Consider the following 20299-nt stretch of genomic DNA (forward strand, 5'->3'; position numbering starts at 1 on the left):
TGCCCCCCCCTCCTCCGCACCACTGGTAGAGAGAACATTACAATAAATGCTTGTGTACAGTAGTTCCATGTATAATACATACGTGCTGTACAGTAGAACCTAAATGGTCGAAAATTCTTCCAACATCGTTTCAAAAGTTGCAAAATATATATAGCAGCAATTTTGGGCATCTCAAAAGCATCCTGTTATACCAAAATTTCTCAAATGGAAGAGGGCAAACTCCAAATCGGGTTAAGAATTGGAAATGCAGTTGTGTAATTTTCAAAATGAAATGTAGCTAGCTATGTTTAAAGCTTTAATTTAGATCTTAAAAAGATACATAATGTATCTACCAAAACAATGCATTTTTGCAATCTTTGTTTGTTCTTTGACCAATCCACACCTCCCCCCTCCCCCCTCCCCCATCACTCTATTAGCTCAGCATGATCCATATTTTATCTTCACGTATGAAAATGCCTACTTAGTCCTGATTGCGTCAATGTTTCACATCACTGCAATGAACAAACCCCTATCAAAGTCGTACACAAAATGATTAGTTTTTAATATCACCCATTTCACAAAAGGCTCGAACTTTTCTTTACAAAATCAAAGTCAAACCTTTTCCCCCTTCATTTTGACGGCAAATCATAAAGCAGTCGTCAAAAAGAAAAGATAAATTATTCCCGATAGTGATAAAAAATCCATTCAACCAATTGTAAATAGCCACCATAACCAACACCACCACCGCAGCCAACACAAAAGCTGACTTTTATTTTCTTACTTATTTATTTATTTATGAGAAATGATGAAAGATGACGACAATCTTCCAAATATCAAAGGTGAAACGTCTTGGAAACTCGAAGAAAAAAAAATACAAAGAGAATGAAGACACAAAGAGAAAAAAAGACAAAGCAAAACAAAGGACCCTGCAAAGGGGGGGGGGAGAGAGAACTTTGTAATTAAAGATGAAGAGAGAGGCTGAATGGTATCCAGGAGAGATTCAAGGATGCACTCGCTAATGAGGAAACCACTTACCATCTTGAATCGAGCTAATGTAAATTCTAACTACATTTGCTTTCCTTTTCATCTTCACGCCTGGCGTATGACCCAGCAACAACTTTCTAACGTCTTCGGGGAATTTAGATAAATCTGGCAACTGGGACTTGGCGATGGGCGGGGGCCGGTCGGGGGGTTCTTTCCTCGGTGAAGGGGTATCTGCAATGGCAGGCCCGGGGTTGTTAGGGGTGGAGGGGGACTCGGACTTTGCATTGAAAGAGTGCTTATCGGTCGGTTGTTTTGGTTTGGCAGGGACATTGCTGCCCGAATGAGAAACCTTTCTGTTGGGATCTTCTTCCAGGGAGGAGTGACTGCTTCGACGGTTGCCCATACTGCAAAGATAGGAAATACTAGATTCAGAGAATATTGCATTCTGTAAGCTTGCCTTATGGTGAATGGAAATATCAACAAAAAGAACAAAAAAAAATAAGAAGAAAAAACCCACAAAAGAAAACAATAAATTATGCAATTAATCACTTAGAGCAAACTATTACTGCTAAAATTCAAATGGAATGCCCTTTGCATATTAATTGAGACATATATTAATAATGCATAAATTCATGTTTCTAACAATTATAATAATCACTGAAAGGAGAACAAAATGTATCACTAGCTGTATAACTCAATATTAACCAATAAATTTATTAAAAGAAATTGCCCTGGCTTCAATCAATGGCCCCAAATAGAAAATGGTTTCGCCAAACCTTAATTTCTAATCCAATATTTTTTAAATATTATCTATTTCACTTACTTATAACAAGAAAGGCAAGGAGACAAAAAGGAGAAGGCTTAATAGAAGGAGATAGGGAGTTGGAAGTGGGAGAGGGAGGGGGGGGAAGGAACAGTAACACAAAAGAGTACACATTAACCCACTGATATACTTTTAATCACACTTGTTTTTATTTTAGTTACATGACAAAGAAAAAGTATTGTGTTTTCATATCATTTATTATTTCAGTTCATAATTATTGTGATTTAAATGCACTGTTTGGCAATTAGCCCAAGATGCAATAGGGATTCTCAATTAAATTTAATTAATTTACTATAAGAGCCTCAGAGAAACATCTGTTGAAGCAAATGGCCAGTGAGAATAAAAATCTCACTATATACCTAGATTAAGCATTAGCATGGTTAGGGTGCCTTAACAAAAAAAAGGAAAAAAAAGGGGGGGGTGCGTTAACAAAGCTACAGACTTTCGAGGCCTGTATACCCGATTACTGCAAGATTGTAGGCGACTGCAGACTTCCCTCGGCCGGAACTGACTGGCAGGCTGCCTTATGAGAACCACTGCGATACAATTTGATGCAGTTATTAATTACTAATTAATCAAATATACGGGTAGACATAATTATGAAATGCCAGACCAATGAGAATCAGCTTCCAAACTCTAAAAACTTACAAAATACCAGATATATCCGAAAAATGCATTGAATACCCGGTAAATATACCGAACCAGATAATCAACACGGCCTAGTTTTGCCGTACTCGCAAGTACAGTTTCCCGCCAGATGGTTCTCACGAGTTCCTTCACATGCATATAGTTTGTAATATGCTCTAACAAGTTATATTGGGAAGAAACTGATTCTGCGCATTACGTATATTCATACCTATTCTTATACCGATTTTGCACATTACCTATATTCATACCTGTTCTTGTACCGATTATGTGAATTACGTATATTCAACCTGTTCTTATCATCGTGATCCCCAATGGCTTAAGTTAAAGGTCACCTCTGATCCCGAGTCAACACTGAGATGGATTTACATTACAAATTTAATCGCGGGGTTGGATCCTTGCTTACATTACAAATTCAACACCAGGCGCAGGTTTCAACGCCGTGGTCACGGTATAATGTAAATGGAACTAAGAAGATCCTGCTGGGATAACAAATATTGAGGGTCACACAATGATTAAAAATTAAACTACAAATATATGACAAAAAACTAAAATCATTTGTTGCCTTCTAATTGGTGACTTATTAACCAATTTATAACTCAGAGCAGAATTTATTGTCCATCATAAAATCCAATTTAATTGACTTGTTTTATTCAAACTATACTGAACGTACAAACACTTATTTCATCGTTCATGCTGTGATTCTGGAATAACAAGACGAACCAATCTTGCTTTTGATGTACCTTGCCATCCTTTTAATGCAAGAGTGTACTTCCGAAAGACTGTAGCTAATTTAACAAGAACTGCCGGTAAACCTGCTGGTTGATGCTTTCCTTCACTGCTTCAATTGTAGCATGTCACATAAATCCTTCCTTGACCATATAAGACAAGAACAAATTACAGACTATAACCCAGCAGTATAGGTAATCCACAGCACAGTGTAATGATATCTCAAACATCTGTAGCAATCACTACCATACAGACTATAACACAGCAGTATAGAGAAACCACAGCACAGTGTAAGGATATCTCAAACATCTGTAGCAATCACTACCATACAGACTATAACACAGCAGTATAGAGAAACCACAGCACAGTGTAATGATATCTCAAACATCTGTAGCAATTACTACCATACAGACTGTAACACAGCAGTATAGAGAAACCACAGCACAGTGTAATGATATCTCACATATCTGTACGCAATCACTACCATACAGACTGTAACACAGCAGTATAGAGAAACCATAGCGCAGTGTAATGATATCTCAAACATCTGTAGCAATCACTACCATACAGACTATAACACAGCAGTATAGAGAAACCACAGCGCAGTGTTAGGATATCTCAAACATCTGTAGCAATCATTACCATACAGACTATAACACAGCAGTATAGAGAAACCACAGCACAGTGTAATGATATCTCAAACATCTGTAGCAATCACTACCATACAGACTATAACACAGCAGTATAGAGAAACCACAGCGCAGTGTTAGGATATCTCAAACATCTGTAGCAATCATTACCATACAGACTATAACACAGCAGTATAGAGAAACCACAGCACAGTGTAATGATATCTCAAACATCTGTAGCAATCACTACCATACAGACTATAACACAGCAGTATAGAGAAACCACAGCGCAGTGTGAGGATATCTCAAACATCTGTAGCAATCACTACCATACAGACTATAACACAGCAGTATAGAGAAACCACAGCACAGTGTAAGATATCTCATATCTGTAGCAATCACTACCATACAGACTATAACAAAGCAGTATAGAGAAACCACAGCGCAGTGTTAGGATATCTCAAACATCTGTAGCAATCACTACCATACAGACTGTAACACAGCAGTATAGAGAAACCACAGCGCAGTGTGAGGATATCTCAAACATCTGTAGCAATCATTACCATACAGACTGTAACACAGCAGTATAGAGAAACCACAGCGCAGTGTTAGGATATCTCACATATCTGTAGCAATCACTACCATACAGACTATAACACAGCAGTATAGAGAAACCACAGCGCAGTGTAAGATATCTCAAACATCTGTAGCAATCATTACCATACAGACTATAACACAGCCGTATAGAGAAACCACAGCACAGTGTAAGATATCTCAAACATCTGTAGCAATCACTACCATACAGACTATAACAAAGCAGTATAGAGAAACCACAGTGCAGTGTTAGGATATCTCAAACATCTGTAGCAATCATTACCAAACAGACTGTAACACAGCAGTATAGAGAAACCACAGCGCAGTGTGAGGATATCTCAAACATCTGTAGCAATCATTACCATACAGACTGTAACACAGCAGTATAGAGAAACCACAGCGCAGTGTGAGGATATCTCAAACATCTGTAGCAATCATTACCATACAGACTGTAACACAGCAGTATAGAGAAACGACAGCGCAGTGTGAGGATATCTCAAACATCTGTAGCAATCATTACCATACAGACTATAACAAAGCAGTATAGAGAAACCACAGCGCAGTGTTAGGATATCTCATTTATCTATAGCAATCATTACCATACAGACTATAACACAGCAGTACAGAGAAACCACAGCACAGTGTAAGATATCTCACATATCTGTAGCAATCACTACCATACAGACTGTAACACAGCAGTATAGAGAAACCACAGCGCAGTGTTAGGATATCTCAAACATCTGTAGCAATCATTACCATACAGACTATAACACAGCAGTATAGAGAAACCACAGCACAGTGTAATGATATCTCAAACATCTGTAGCAATCACTACCATACAGACTATAACACAGCAGTATAGAGAAACCACAGCGCAGTGTGAGGATATCTCAAACATCTGTAGCAATCACTACCATACAGACTATAACACAGCAGTATAGAGAAACCACAGCACAGTGTAAGATATCTCATATCTGTAGCAATCACTACCATACAGACTATAACAAAGCAGTATAGAGAAACCACAGCGCAGTGTGAGGATATCTCAAACATCTGTAGCAATCACTACCATACAGACTGTAACACAGCAGTATAGAGAAACCACAGCGCAGTGTGAGGATATCTCAAACATCTGTAGCAATCATTACCATACAGACTGTAACACAGCAGTATAGAGAAACCACAGCGCAGTGTTAGGATATCTCACATATCTGTAGCAATCACTACCATACAGACTATAACACAGCAGTATAGAGAAACCACAGCGCAGTGTAAGATATCTCAAACATCTGTAGCAATCATTACCATACAGACTATAACACAGCCGTATAGAGAAACCACAGCACAGTGTAAGATATCTCAAACATCTGTAGCAATCACTACCATACAGACTATAACAAAGCAGTATAGAGAAACCACAGCGCAGTGTTAGGATATCTCAAACATCTGTAGCAATCATTACCAAACAGACTGTAACACAGCAGTATAGAGAAACCACAGCGCAGTGTGAGGATATCTCAAACATCTGTAGCAATCATTACCATACAGACTGTAACACAGCAGTATAGAGAAACCACAGCGCAGTGTGAGGATATCTCAAACATCTGTAGCAATCATTACCATACAGACTGTAACACAGCAGTATAGAGAAACGACAGCGCAGTGTGAGGATATCTCAAACATCTGTAGCAATCATTACCATACAGACTATAACAAGCAGTATAGAGAAACCACAGCGCAGTGTTAGGATATCTCATTTATCTATAGCAATCATTACCATACAGACTATAACACAGCAGTACAGAGAAACCACAGCACAGTGTAAGATATCTCACATATCTGTAGCAATCACTACCATACAGACTGTAACACAGCAGTACAGAGAAACCACAGCGCAGTGTTAGGATATCTCATTTATCTATAGCAATCATTACCATACAGACTATAACACAGCAGTACAGAGAAACCACAGCGCAGTGTTAGGATATCTCAAATATCTGTAGCAATCATTACCATACAGACTGTAACACAGCAGTATAGAGAAACCACAGCACAGTGTAAGATATCTCAAACATCTGTAGCAATCACTACCATACAGACTGTAACACAGCAGTATAGAGAAACCACAGCGCAGTGTTAGGATATCTCATTTATCTATAGCAATCATTACCATACAGACTATAACACAGCAGTACAGAGAAACCACAGCACAGTGTAATGATATCTCAAACATCTGTAGCAATCACTACCATACAGACTATAACACAGCAGTATAGAGAAACCACAGCACAGTGTGAGGATATCTCAAACATCTGTAGCAATCATTACCATACAGACTATAACACAGCAGTATAGAGAAACCACAGCGCAGTGTGAGGATATCTCAAACATCTGTAGCAATCACTACCATACAGACTATAACACAGCAGTACAGAGAAACCACAGCACAGTGTAAGATATCTCATATCTGTAGCAATCATTACCATACAGACTATAACACAGCAGTACAGAGAAACCACAGCACAGTGTAAGATATCTCATATCTGTAGCAATCACTACCATACAGACTATAACAAAGCAGTATAGAGAAACCACAGCGCAGTGTGAGGATATCTCAAACATCTGTAGCAATCACTACCATACAGACTTTAACACAGCAGTATAGAGAAACCACAGCACAGTGTGAGGATATCTCAAACATCTGTAGCAATCACTACCATACAGACTATAACACAGCAGTACAGAGAAACCACAGCGCAGTGTTAGGATATCTCATTTATCTATAGCTCATTACCATACAGACTATAACACAGCAGTACAGAGAAACCACAGCGCAGTGTAAGATATCTCATATCTGTAGCAATCACTACCATACAGACTGTAACACAGCAGTACAGAGAAACCACAGCACAGTGTGAGGATATCTCAAATTGTAAGCAATCACTACCATACAGACTATAACACAGCAGTACAGATAAACCACAGCGCAGTGTAAGATATCTCAAACATCTGTAGCAATCACTACCATACAGACTGTAACACAGCAGTATAGAGAAACCACAGCGCAGTGTTAGGATATCTCAAACATCTGTAGCAATCACTACCATACAGACTATAACACAGCAGTATAGAGAAACCACAGCACAGTGTAAGATATCTCAAACATCTGTAGCAATCATTACCATACAGACTATAACAAAGCAGTACAGAGAAACCACAGCGCAGTGTGAGGATATCTCAAATTGTAAGCAATCACTACCATACAGACTATAACACAGCAGTACAGATAAACCACAGCGCAGTGTGAGGATATCTCAAATTGTAAGCAATCACTACCATACTGCCGCAAGCAATTTCAGGAGATTATCCTACATCGAGTTCCCTATGACATTTCAGAGTTCAGTCCTAACAGCAAATAGCTCGCCTGAACATGAGGAGCGATTCATCTTAAACAAACTCATTACATAGGCATATGTAATGAAACATGTCTCTTGATTCACAGCACAACAGTCTCTGCGAATATGAATATGTTTAAAAGCTTATAATATTGAACATGCTGATTCTAGGCCTTAAATTAGTTTCTGTGATACTGCTGGAGAAGTGACGAACATATTTGTTAATAAAAAGAAGAGCTACAGTATCACTGCATTTTGTAAATGGCAGAGTTTGCATCCTCTAAGCTCTTCATAATTATCAAAGGTTAACATGGTGATTAAAAAAAAGTGAAAAAGTATGAAGAAATGTCAAACATACACAATATAATCAAACAATTTTTATACTGTCAATGAATTATCTTGTAATCCAAACTGCAAGCAGTGTAATAATGGGTATATGGGGCATACTGGATTTCGTGTGAGACTCGTTTCTAAAGTCATAAAGACAATTTTCCAGAGATTTGCATAAACAGGCATGAAGCAACCACAAATTTGAGCTGGTCACTTTCGCCTGCTCCATGTATGTCAAGATAGAAGATTGTTTTGTAGTTGGCTTTATCAAGGTCAAAAACAACTGTTGACATAATATCTTACCATTAAGTTTCATTAATAGGTTTTTTTGAGTATTGATTTTGATATGATGTTATCTAACGCCACTCACCTGCCAATTCAAATGCCAGCACTATTTGTCTCCATATATACAAAATGACAAGTTGACGTCATATTGTAAAAGAATCTTGATGTTTGCATACTACTAACTACTTGAAGTGCTACAGAATACAATTGCCCGATGTTATATGACGGTATTGATTCTAGAGGAACCAATTATCATCCACGTCATATAAGTTCTGCAGTGTTATAATTAGCTTCATTTCTCCCTTGATAGACAGAAACTGGCAGGAAAGTGGCAAATGAGTGACCAAATAACTTTCCAGCATATTTGGGAGAAATACTTATGACCTATTTATACGTATGTAGTGATACCAGTGAACCAGAGGAAACAATTCTTTCACATTCTCTATGTGAAGAAGTAGGCTGTGCGGAAATTGTGACGACATTTTCCATATGGGGATTTTCAGTGGAATATACATGTATGCGAAGTTGCGAACAGCACACTTTGTTAAGAGTTCAATCTAAGCACTCTACTATCACAAAAGTGAAGGTAACTTGTTTGTGATACTCAAATGCAAATTCTCTTTGTCAGACAATCAACCTGTAGCAGGCCAACGTCCTCAGCATATAAATGACACATCTGAATATCATTCTGTGTAAAATATAAGCTTGCAGTAGGATTTTCTCTGGTTTTAACCATGAACTTCAAGCCTATGCAACTGTATCTGTAAAGTTTCCCGACATTAAGAGATATTATGTTTGAGATCATCTTGTTGACACTTTTCAAATGTTTGTTACCAATATGACTGTTATTGATTTAATTCATTCAGAATTACAGTTAGCTGCCACAAGTTCATTAAAAAACTGCCGAGGCAAATTTGTCGCACAAATGAGGCAAAAATGTCGAGGCAAATTTTAATGGTTGTCCAAGATGACCAATTTCTGTTAGGAGGACCAAAGTCAGCTGTGGAGGTCGTGTGGCGTACCACTGGTCGGTTACATCTAATTCTGAGTACATTGTAACTGAATACCCCCAAATAGGTCAAATGATAAATTGGTATCAACTATCACTTTTGGAGAAACTGAAAATGAACAAAACTAATACTATAGTGGTAGGCCAATGTAGTACTACCCGAATGAGAGTTTTACTGGCCTATGTACTACCCAAATGAGAGTTTTACTGGCCTATGTACTACACGAATGAGAGTTTTACTGGCCTATGTACTACACGAATGAGAGTTTTACTGGCCTATGTACTACACGAATGAGAGTTTTACTGGCCTATGTACTACACGAATGAGAGTTTTACTGGCCTATGTACTACACGAATGAGTTTTACTGGCCTATGTACTACCCAAATGAGAGTTTTACTGGCCTATGTACTACCCAAATGAGAGTTTCACTGGCCTATGTACTACACGAATGAGAGTTTTACTGGCCTATGTACTACACGAATGAGAGTTTTACTGGCCTATGTACTACACGAATGAGAGTTTTACTGGCCTATGTACTACACGAATGAGAGTTTTACTGGCCTATGTACTACACGAATGAGAGTTTTACTGGCCTATGTACTACACGAATGACAGTTTTACTGGCCTATGTACTGCCCAAATGGGAGTTTTACTGGCCTATGTACTACACAAATGAGAGTTTTACTGGCCTATGTACTACACGAATGAGAGTTTTACTGGCCTATGTACTACCTGAAAGGGAGTTTAACCTGCCCAAAGCTGGTGTTCTATAATTTACCATACCTACACATATCTCTCATACAGTGTATATATTGGTGATTTGTTATGTTGCTTCATGTTTTCAGACAACCAAATTAACAGTTTGGAAAACCTAAAGGTGAGACCTTGTTGTCCTAGGGACAACCAGAAAAATCCTTATAAAATTTGCCCTTACTGTGAACACTGTCATAAATCCAGCACAAACCCACAATCAAAAAGAAAAGAGACCCAGAATGCAAAAGTGCATAGTCACCCATAGTGGTTTCGATGATGTAACATTCAGCTATTTTCTGCATGAATCTGACATAATGTAATGTGAGGGTGTACAACATACTAGATTTTAGCAATACAGTGAAAAGCAGTGCAATGTGACTAACAATAAAGTCACAATGACACAGGCTGTCCTGAAATGTTTCCAAAGTTTCTGGAATTTTCTTCACTGGTAGTAAATGTTAAAATGTTAATCAAATACATTAAAATGGAGTATACACGTGGAATGAATACTTGAACACCTCTTTTGTACTTCTGTTTTAATCATAAAATACTGTGCTGAACAATATTAACAGGATTCTGACAGGATCATTCCACTGAACTTGGGTCATAATATTTCCTCGTTCTGAGCATGTTTAAATATTGGCAACTTCTCCAGAAGTTGCTAGCAAATATATTGTTTTCTGTATTATGAGCTACAGTATATACAGTAGCATTGCATGTCTTTTGGAAACTACACTTCCACAATTTGTCTGCAGAAGTTGGTATTCAGAGTTAATGAAATCCTTAAAACCTGTGTAGGGGACAGCTTACGTATTTTACCATGTTGCAAATTGATATGGATAATGAACATTAAGCATTCCCATGAACTCCCCCCATCTCACCTAACAATAAAACTAGCAAGAAATTCATGTCATGTTTATTTCTTAAACCAAAAAAAAAGCAAGCTTTTAAATGCTCGTTTTCTTTGAAGGAAGTGCTTATTATCTATTTTGTAATTTCGCAAGCATTACTCCGAGGAAACATCCTACGATATTGCAAATTAAATCCGAGTTGCTTAGTATTCGTGACAAACAGGCTTTGCTGCTACTGCTGCTTCTACGGAAGATCAAGGCTGACTAACACGCTGAAGATTTATGCCTACCGAAATGTTCCGTCTGACAATTGATTAGCCGAGCAGAAAACCAACACGGGTTGAACATGATCTGAAACGATAGATTAAAATGTAGACGAGTCAGGCCCTACAGGGATATCGTGTATGATACTTCAGTGAATTCCTGCACAGTCTCAGCGGCATGTCGTCAAACTGAGGAGTGTTTCCTCCTCACGATCATCCTCCGCGGCGTAGTCTGATACAGATTTATACACGCAGAGTGTTACGACAACAGCTGATGTGCCCAAAGCATTGGGAGAGACATGAAATGTCAGTCTAATACTACTGTACACACATTGGTTCTATTCATTCCTAACAGCTACTGTAGCTAGCTGGAATTATTTTCACCTGGGCAAGCGTATAAAACTTGAAGACTATGTGTACGTACTCCACAAAATACTGATTCAAGATTACTGGGACAACCTCACTTCTAGACAGCTCTGCCTTTATCGAGGTGTTTGAATTTTCGCGACTTTTTCCTTCACAGATATTTACTGTATATCAAAGCATCTCTATAAATATTATAATAATAATGAGTAGTTATTTCCAAGATGCTTAAGCAGCCGCAAATGTGGGAGAAAAAGTCGCAAGGGTTAATGCATCAAAACCTACATGTCGGGTGGCTTCCAATTTAACACTTCAACTCAAATTTGGAATCTTTTCAATTTTAGAGAGTTGTTGAGAATGCAGTAGATTGATCATGGATGAAAAACCCACTTTACTATGACCGGGCCGGGTTTCGAACCCGGAACCTCCCGATTGCTAAGCCTCATTGCTTCAAGGGCATCTCTATACACTATCAATTTTCCTCTTATCCTAAGCTACAGAACCATATATTCTATATTGGTCATTTTCATGTAGTAATACAGCAGTGAATGGAAAATCTGTCTTCTATGAAAAATAATGAGGAAAATTCTTACTTTAATGATCATCCACAATACAAGCACTGTTCATCATCAAACAAAAGCCCAAATGCTATCATTAATCTGTTTGTTTAATAGTACATTCACTCTAGGCCATGGAACTACGTCAAACGGTATTAACAATTTATGGTTTTCAATGCATGTTGAAAGTAAGCATGTGTTTTCTTTAAAATTCCCTATTCCCTCTGTTACCGCAAAGGGTTTTGAATGCTCAGACCTGTTTCTGACACTGCTCTACTAAATTGTGCAATAAGGAGAACCTTCATGAGCAATGAATGAATAAATAAATTAACACCAGCTGTCGGGATATCATCTTGATATGCTGCTAAATTATCTCTTAAAGTGTTGACTTACCTATCTATAAATGCATGCAGACTGTTTGAATATTCAAATTTATCAGGATAAATACCCAATTCTGTAATACAACCTTGATAGACTGGAAAATGTTTATCTTGTATAGTTATAATACACCATACATAATTTAATGTTACTGTAAACAGAGAAGGAAGCCCCCAATATGTATACCCAGAATACAACACGACGGAGGTGTGACACTAAATCGATAGCGAGATAAATTTCCCCGGACATCAGTCACATAGCCAACAGCCTGTGCAAATGATACCCCTCAAAATATGCATAGAAATGCAAAACAGGGTTGCGCCCTTTTACGACAGTGAAACTCAGTCCCATCGCATACATATCCTACATGGTACGTGCATGGCAATTATTCTAAGCTGGTACATCTTTGGAAATTGTTTAGAGACTCGAAGCCAGCCGTATTTCTGTGGAATCTTTGATGAGATAATAAATATTCCAGTATTAAATGCATAAATTGTATACGGAAACAAGAGCAAGAATGATGGGAATATTTAGGCCAAATCTGTAGACCTTCAACTGGTTAAAGCCACATTTTGCATTGCACTGTAATGTATGTGTTCATCTGGCCAAGCAATGAAATACATGATAGAACTGGATACCTCCCCCCCCCCCCCCCCCGTGTTTACCTAAGAGATTCCTGCACTTACAATCAGTCCCCTACTATAAGTGACTTATTAAGGAATATCTGCAACACAAACATAAAATTTGTGTTCCCCCCAAACTAAATGTTAAAAGCTTGACCATTCTTGATAGGTAAACCCTTTTCTACTTTAAAATTTGGTCAAAAGAAGTTAACAGGTACCTCATCTACTATGTTCACTAAATTTCCAGCCCAGAAATTGAAAAGCACACCAATCGAAAGTGTGTCGCACATTACTGTACCAGCAATGTCAGGCATCACATTCTAATTTTAGCAAGCTTACAGCCGGACTGTTTAATAAATATTCAACCAAATGTCTGATAAATGAGCTTGCATCTCCCTTCCCCCACCCACCTCCCCCCCCCTACCAAATGTTCGTTTGTAAAAATATAATTTTTTTCATGTTGACATTAATAATTGTACTGTGGTTGTCTTTTAAGCCTGTAGTGCATTTAATCCTTTCTATACACACAAACAATTTACTTCCAATCCTCCCCTCCCCCCCTAACCCCGGTCGCTCCACACTCACCTCATCACAAGTGAATATAATGGAAGTAAATCATTGCATGGCACTTTTAAAATTCAAGTTTTAACACTGCAAGTACCTTCAAAAACTATGGATAAATAAAACAATAAAAACAAAAGAAAAGGTAAACAGACTAGGCCTATCCTAGTCCTTATATCAATCTTACATTCAAATAGACTCATTCATGCCCTTACATTCACACCGATAACAAACCAATAGTAAAGTTGGCAAACTGGAAATTACCCAAGTTGCCCACACGGTGGCAGAATAAGGGTAAACTTAATAATAAGACTATTTAAGTCTCGCTATTGTCCCAACACATTTCCTATATATGTATGTTAATTGCAAGCCTGAACCTTTCCCACTCTGCTTTTAATTACAACAACCCCTCTCTACATATTACTCCGTATGTATGGATATATATATGTATATATTCAAATGCAGCATAATCATATTTCTCATTAGCCTGTAGCTTGAGCAATCCTCTTAATATCATCGCTGTGCTTTTCAACCTACTTGTTATCTACACCTCTACAGTCCAGGATATGCCATGTGCACTGCTCGTAACGCAAAAGGAAGACACAGGCCTAGCACTACCCATCGCGACTGCACGTGAATACGTCAGCGTAATTTCATGTCGACTCATTAGGTGAGCGGATTTTACCCAGGCTAGCCTTTATCCAATCAAGTCGTGACGTCAATAAGCAGTCCTGGCGATGAATGAGAGATACTAGAATGCTCGGGGAGGTTTCAGACGCTGAACCACTCGGTTCAATGCAATTGCTTCTATTAATTCAGGAGTAAAGCCCTTCTCGTGTGTGTGAAAGCAGTGAGATGTGAACGGGCAATGAAAGCAGCATTGTCTAAGCTAGCCAGTTTCACAGTTTGGGGTCTCCATGTCAGTGATGTGTTAGGTGATTCATCCACAGTAGATGGCTGATGTTGAACACTCTCTCTCTCACATGGTTTGGATGATTACAAGAACATAAGATGTAGGCTTGCTTGTTGAAATGGCCTTACAGATATATTATTAATAGTGTCCAATGCTTCAAAAATTATACAATAAATCATAAAAAAAGACAAAATTGGGAGTTGGGGAGTCGATCTCAACTGTAATCTTTTACGAACACAGTTCACATGTTTGACGACACATTGCCGACTGTTACACAAGATATACACCGACTGCAAGCTTTCCCTTATTTTGAACTCCTTCGTAAAACGTACTAACTAAATACAGACTCTTGTTTCAAATTTGACCTCTTCCAAGCCAGAATATTAACACAACTGAAGATGTATGCGTATAGTAAAATCGTGGCTTCATACTACCGCAAAGTGGCGGAGGTTAACGGTTTCGTTTTCATATTTTTCAACTACCCACAATTAAAATAATTAAAATAACATAAAAAATAACATAGAAACGAAGACTAGGAAATATTAGAAGCAAATGAAATCAATGTGCCGTCCTCTTACAGTATGACAAACGTTATCATCAAAGCCAGCCTTTCACCGAACCTGATCATGAAGGTTTTGTTTTGTTTTGATAAACACAGAAAACTGCTACAGAGTTGGTGTCTACCGTATGGGTGCCTACTGTGAGCTGAAGAATTAGACTCAAGTTGAAACAAAAAACAAAGAAAAACAAAATAAAGACCTATAAAATCATTTTCAGGGCATGTACAGTAATAATGTGTTACATCTTCAAAACGTTGCATTCACTGTGCTATGCCATGTCCTCTAGCGTGTATGCATTTCTTGTATAAAACTTGGACAAACAAATTACTTTTTTTTTAAACTGCAGGAAAAATCTCACACATTAATATTAATTATAAGTGTAAGACCTTATTGCCGGCGTTTTTCTTACTTAACACTTAAATTTTACCGGAAATGTTCTTAAACTAATGAACACTTGGTTTTACATACAGTCAAAGATATGTTATCAGTTTGAACCTGCAATCATTTAGTCTCTTATCTCTGCATATATCTCAAGGTCAACTCTACAAGTCGGATCTGGCCAAATCATATCCCAATGTGCTGTCTCTTGTTTTTGAATGTTAAGGCCTTAAATCATTCGAACACCAGACCTCCATATCTAACTCCCTTACGGTAAAGTCATCGAGTAAGAAATCTGATCAGGAAGTACTTGTTTCACACAATTGCATATTGCAAGACCTTGGGACAATATTTCTACTTAGCAATTCAATCTATAGGCAACTTCACGCCAATCTGGCAAAGCTTAGGTCAAACTACTATTAGCGTTCAACTCAGAACATTAAAGATCGGATAGGTGAGCAATTCTAAAAAAAAAAAAACGCTAAAATATTCCAACCAGTAAAAGCTGTTGAATGTGAAATGTTACTAGTATTTAGAGAATGTTTCAGTGAGACATTTGAGGGTAGTAGGGAAAGTTTAAAGGAAATTTTTATATTATTATTTAATTTGAGTTTTGTTTCCTTTCACCAATTTCTTTCCAGTATATGTATATATTAATTATATTTAAATGGGGAAAACATTCTATAAGCATTGCGCTTCTTTTCTTTCCTCCTTTACATGCATTTGTATAGCTTAAATATTATACAGTATATAAATTATCATGATGAATGTTTTTTTTTTTCTTTCTTTGTACCTATCTCTCTAGATTGTATTGTATATCAAAATATTCGTTTAATACTTTGTTAAACATTCACGTACTGTACAAAATTGCTGGAAATAAATTGTTGTCATTGAATTAGCAAGATCATACAAACATATATGTAAGAATTCTGAACTGAAACATTTGAAGTTGTCCTGTCGGGTGGTCGATGCCATTATTTTCGTCATAAACAGTTTAAACGGCGCATGCCCACTGTAAAAAAACCATACCTGATTTGAGCCTGTAAGCAAGCATATTGCCTAGAGATGCCCTTTGATGAAATTCTAAATTATACACAACCAAAAAACATTGACAGCTTAGCAAACACTCAAAATGTATCCGGTATTTTATATACAACAACAAAAAGATTATAACGTGAGATTAAATAAAGCTGCCCATGGAAGATCTAATGTTATGACATCACAGATCACCAGCTATGATCCTCTCTCAGGGAGAACCAACATGGCTTACTGTACTGTAGCCAATCAAACTTGTAGGTTACATAGAATTAATCTTATCTGTGGTTCAAAAGTAAGATATTATGATTGGGTTACCAGCTAACCAATGTGACGTATGTTTCTCTTTACTTTGATAAGTGTTACATTGTCTGTCACTAGAAATCCCTTTAAGATGAATGTGGGCATGAACTCAAGAAAACCACTCATTGAAAACATGTCATGTAGAAATCGTGTCATGTAGAAAACGTGACATGTAGAAATCGTGTCATGTAGAATACGTGACATGTAGAAATCGTGTCATGTAGAAAACGTGCTATGTAAAAAACGTGTCATGCAGAAAACGTGTCATGTAGAAAACGTGACATGTAGAAAATGTGACAAGTAGAAAATATGACACATTACGCACTACATCCTCTCCAATACCCAGTATGTATTTAAAATGGCATATATACGCAAACATGTTTGACCTGAATAGGAAACTACAAAACTTACAGGATCAACAATTAATCAAACAAATCAAATGTAATTAAACATAATTGCTTGTTTATCTCTTTTCTGACAGTTTCCTGTCCATTATCCTGCTTTCTATTTTGTTTATTTATTTGAACTTTTCAATTTTTTCAATTTATGTGTCTGTCCCATTTTTGTCTATTTACCTTGTTTTCCATCTTCAGTTAAATGTTTGACTCTGACGAGTAGCCTGTTAGTATCATAACATTACGCCTTCTAACTTTAATACTTTCTTTGTCTTTCGAAAGGAGAGACCAAAAATTGGGGAAATAAGCACTCAGGAGCTTTAATAATCACTGTTACATCCTTTCTTTTTCTTAAAAAAGATGTTTGACGTTGTCTTTTGAAACTTTGTAACATGAACTTCTACTAACGTCATGCAGGAGACTATTTTTCACTCGGGATGCTCTTACGATGAAAGGAGTGAGTAAACAAATACTTTAGCACAGAATTTGATACTATCAGGGGTTCTTGAAAAGTACCAAAAGTGCTCCTGCTCTTTCAATTGAAGATCATGCAAGTAAACAAGAATGACATCAAATGTGAAGACTATAGAGGGGAAGGTCCAAAATCTATGGGGAGCAACCCAACAGGGGCTTGCAAAATAACATTTAGTGGGTATCAGTATTTTTGCCAGACATTGGCAAATTTACCTACGGTTCTTGGAGCTTACCGGCATAGAGTTTTTAAAGCTATTACTCTCTAATCTGGCATCTCGAAACTACCTCATCAATATCTCTTCATTACTGCCTCAAAGTATCTAATAGGGTTTCACATTATGGCCCCTGCCAACCTGTCCAGCCTGCAAAAAAATACAATCTGGTCCAGGGAAAGGGGTAAAACAAGGAACATTGCACTAATCTGGGATGCAGGACAGTAACACCATGTTTTGAGCTACAAAGCACATTGCTCAAACTAAAGTTTAGTGAGCTTTTGTTTCTCCCTAGCCCTTGCCCCTGGTATAATTCATGGAGAATCCCTGTTGTATACTGATTATTTGTTCAACAGTTCATTTAAAATGATGGTCTGCAAACTATGTGGCATGACCCAGTAACTGGGCGGCTAAACAATTTGGGTGGGCTGCGAAACTTTTCCTGACTTTGAAAAAAAAAAACTATCTGCAGTTTTCAGAGCCTGTTGAAGGAGATTGATTATTAGTATTTTTTTCAACATCAAGTCCATACTGTATTCCAAACTAACTTTCATGCAATGTACGAGGGGTGGGGGGGTGGTATTTGGGGTGGGTCGTGGCTCAGTCCTCATGGCAGATCCTGGGATGTGGACCGTGTTATAGATTGTGGATCGCTGATCTAAACATGTCAGTTGTGTGACTTTTGGGAAAGTTTCTAGGAATCTGAAAACAAATGGAAAGGTGGCTGACAGGTTATACATATATATACATTTGGGACTCCATACAACCCTTTTATATCAGAACATGCAACTAAGCACACTTCAGACACACACCTTCAGAGAGCCTTCTTTGTCAAATCAGCTATTACACCGTTTTCAGAAATTTCTGAGACTTTTGAGAAAATTGTCTGGCATGGGCAACCAAAACTACTATAATCCCACAACAATGCGGTGCATTAGTTTGAAACAGTCTAGTTTCACATCAACTACTGAATTAAATGTCAAACCGGTTTTGAAAAGATTTGGTTTGCTTTTGTATGTCAGTAAGACGGCATGAGAAAGTAACTCGACTGGGAGTTTATGAAATGCTTAAAATTCAAATTATTCATCGAATTTTTAATAATAAAGTATCATATGTGGTGTGACAAACAAATCAAAGGCTGTCTTAGTTTGATCAATTGCACAATCCAATTTTGAATTTTACTCAGAACTTTGAGGAACTCTGTAAAATTGTCAGAAATCATCAAACAAAAACAAAGAGAGACTTGAAAAGTGAAAGATTCATAAAAACTTGATCATCTTGGGTAAAACTAGGCCTGTGCTACATATAATTGCAAATCGATGGCTTGCATTTAATTTCAGAATTAAAGAGACCAAGATGATTAACTCTGTATTTGTGCTGTTTACGAATGTATTTCTCAAACTACAAAATTGTAAAGGTTCATCAAAATTACTCCAACAAAAACTTCCCAAAAGCTTTTTGAGGGACATAAGTCTTTTTTTTTTTTTTTTTAAAAGCATTTTTCATACTAAAATCACATTCTTAGAGCCACCAGCCTGAACGTAGTTACATTTCATTTCAAATAGTGAAATAAATGTCAAAAAGGTTTGAAACTTTCTAATTTGACTTTTATAAATATTTAATAACACTTTTGAGAAACCTTTTGGGACACGTGATGATGAGAATCGAATGGAAATATTTAGTACTAACTGCGCCTTAATTGTCGTTCGTTAAAAACATATCAAATGGTTCCTTATTTTTTCTCTAATCTTTGTTGGAGTAATATTAAGAAGGTTTGGTGACCAATTACAGAAAGTTGCTTTCAACAGTTACAAGTTATATCTCATGATAAATCATGATAAAAAGTGATAATATCTCCAAAAAAATTGCACCGAGATATTTTTGGGCTAGTCATATTGAGACTCTCATCTTCGGGGCAAATTTGTAATGGTCCTCCGATCTTCCATGACGACCAGATTTCTGTTCGGACGACCAAAATCAGCTTTGGATGTTGTACGGCGGACAACTAACTGTTTACCTCAAATTCAAAGGGAAATTCTACTGACCGTGCAAAAGCCGGTGTTCTATTCACCAAATCATCACATCTCTCCTACAGTGTAAATATTGATCATTCTTTGCAATTTTCATACATTTTCTACGACGAACAAATATGATGCTCCGACTATCAAAAAGTAAGAGAAAAGCCTTAAAATTTTGCCCCTGATCTTCATATCATAATAATGAGAAAGCAGGATGAAATCTCAACAACATGTCTGTAAGAGTCCTAAACAAATTAAT

The 20299-nt window shown here is 37.3% G+C and overlaps 1 protein-coding gene across 2 annotated transcripts in view; it reads right to left on the reverse strand.

Annotated features, from left to right (window-relative positions):
* LOC139963702 (NACHT domain- and WD repeat-containing protein 1-like) overlaps positions 1–20299 on the reverse strand; it is a 68010-nt gene that overhangs the window by 43384 nt on the left and 4327 nt on the right. The window contains exon 2 of one of the 2 annotated variants that reach the window (XM_071964791.1): positions 1015–1367. In XM_071964791.1, coding sequence (XP_071820892.1) covers positions 1015–1367 — 353 coding nt within the window. Of the gene's footprint in view, positions 1–1014; positions 1386–20299 lie in introns of both variants that reach the window. The other variant, XM_071964786.1, reaches the window with a different exon arrangement.

The sequence above is a fragment of the Apostichopus japonicus genome, chromosome 3 (genome assembly GCF_037975245.1).
Source record: "Apostichopus japonicus isolate 1M-3 chromosome 3, ASM3797524v1, whole genome shotgun sequence".
Taxonomy (NCBI): Eukaryota; Metazoa; Echinodermata; class Holothuroidea; order Aspidochirotida; family Stichopodidae; genus Apostichopus; species Apostichopus japonicus.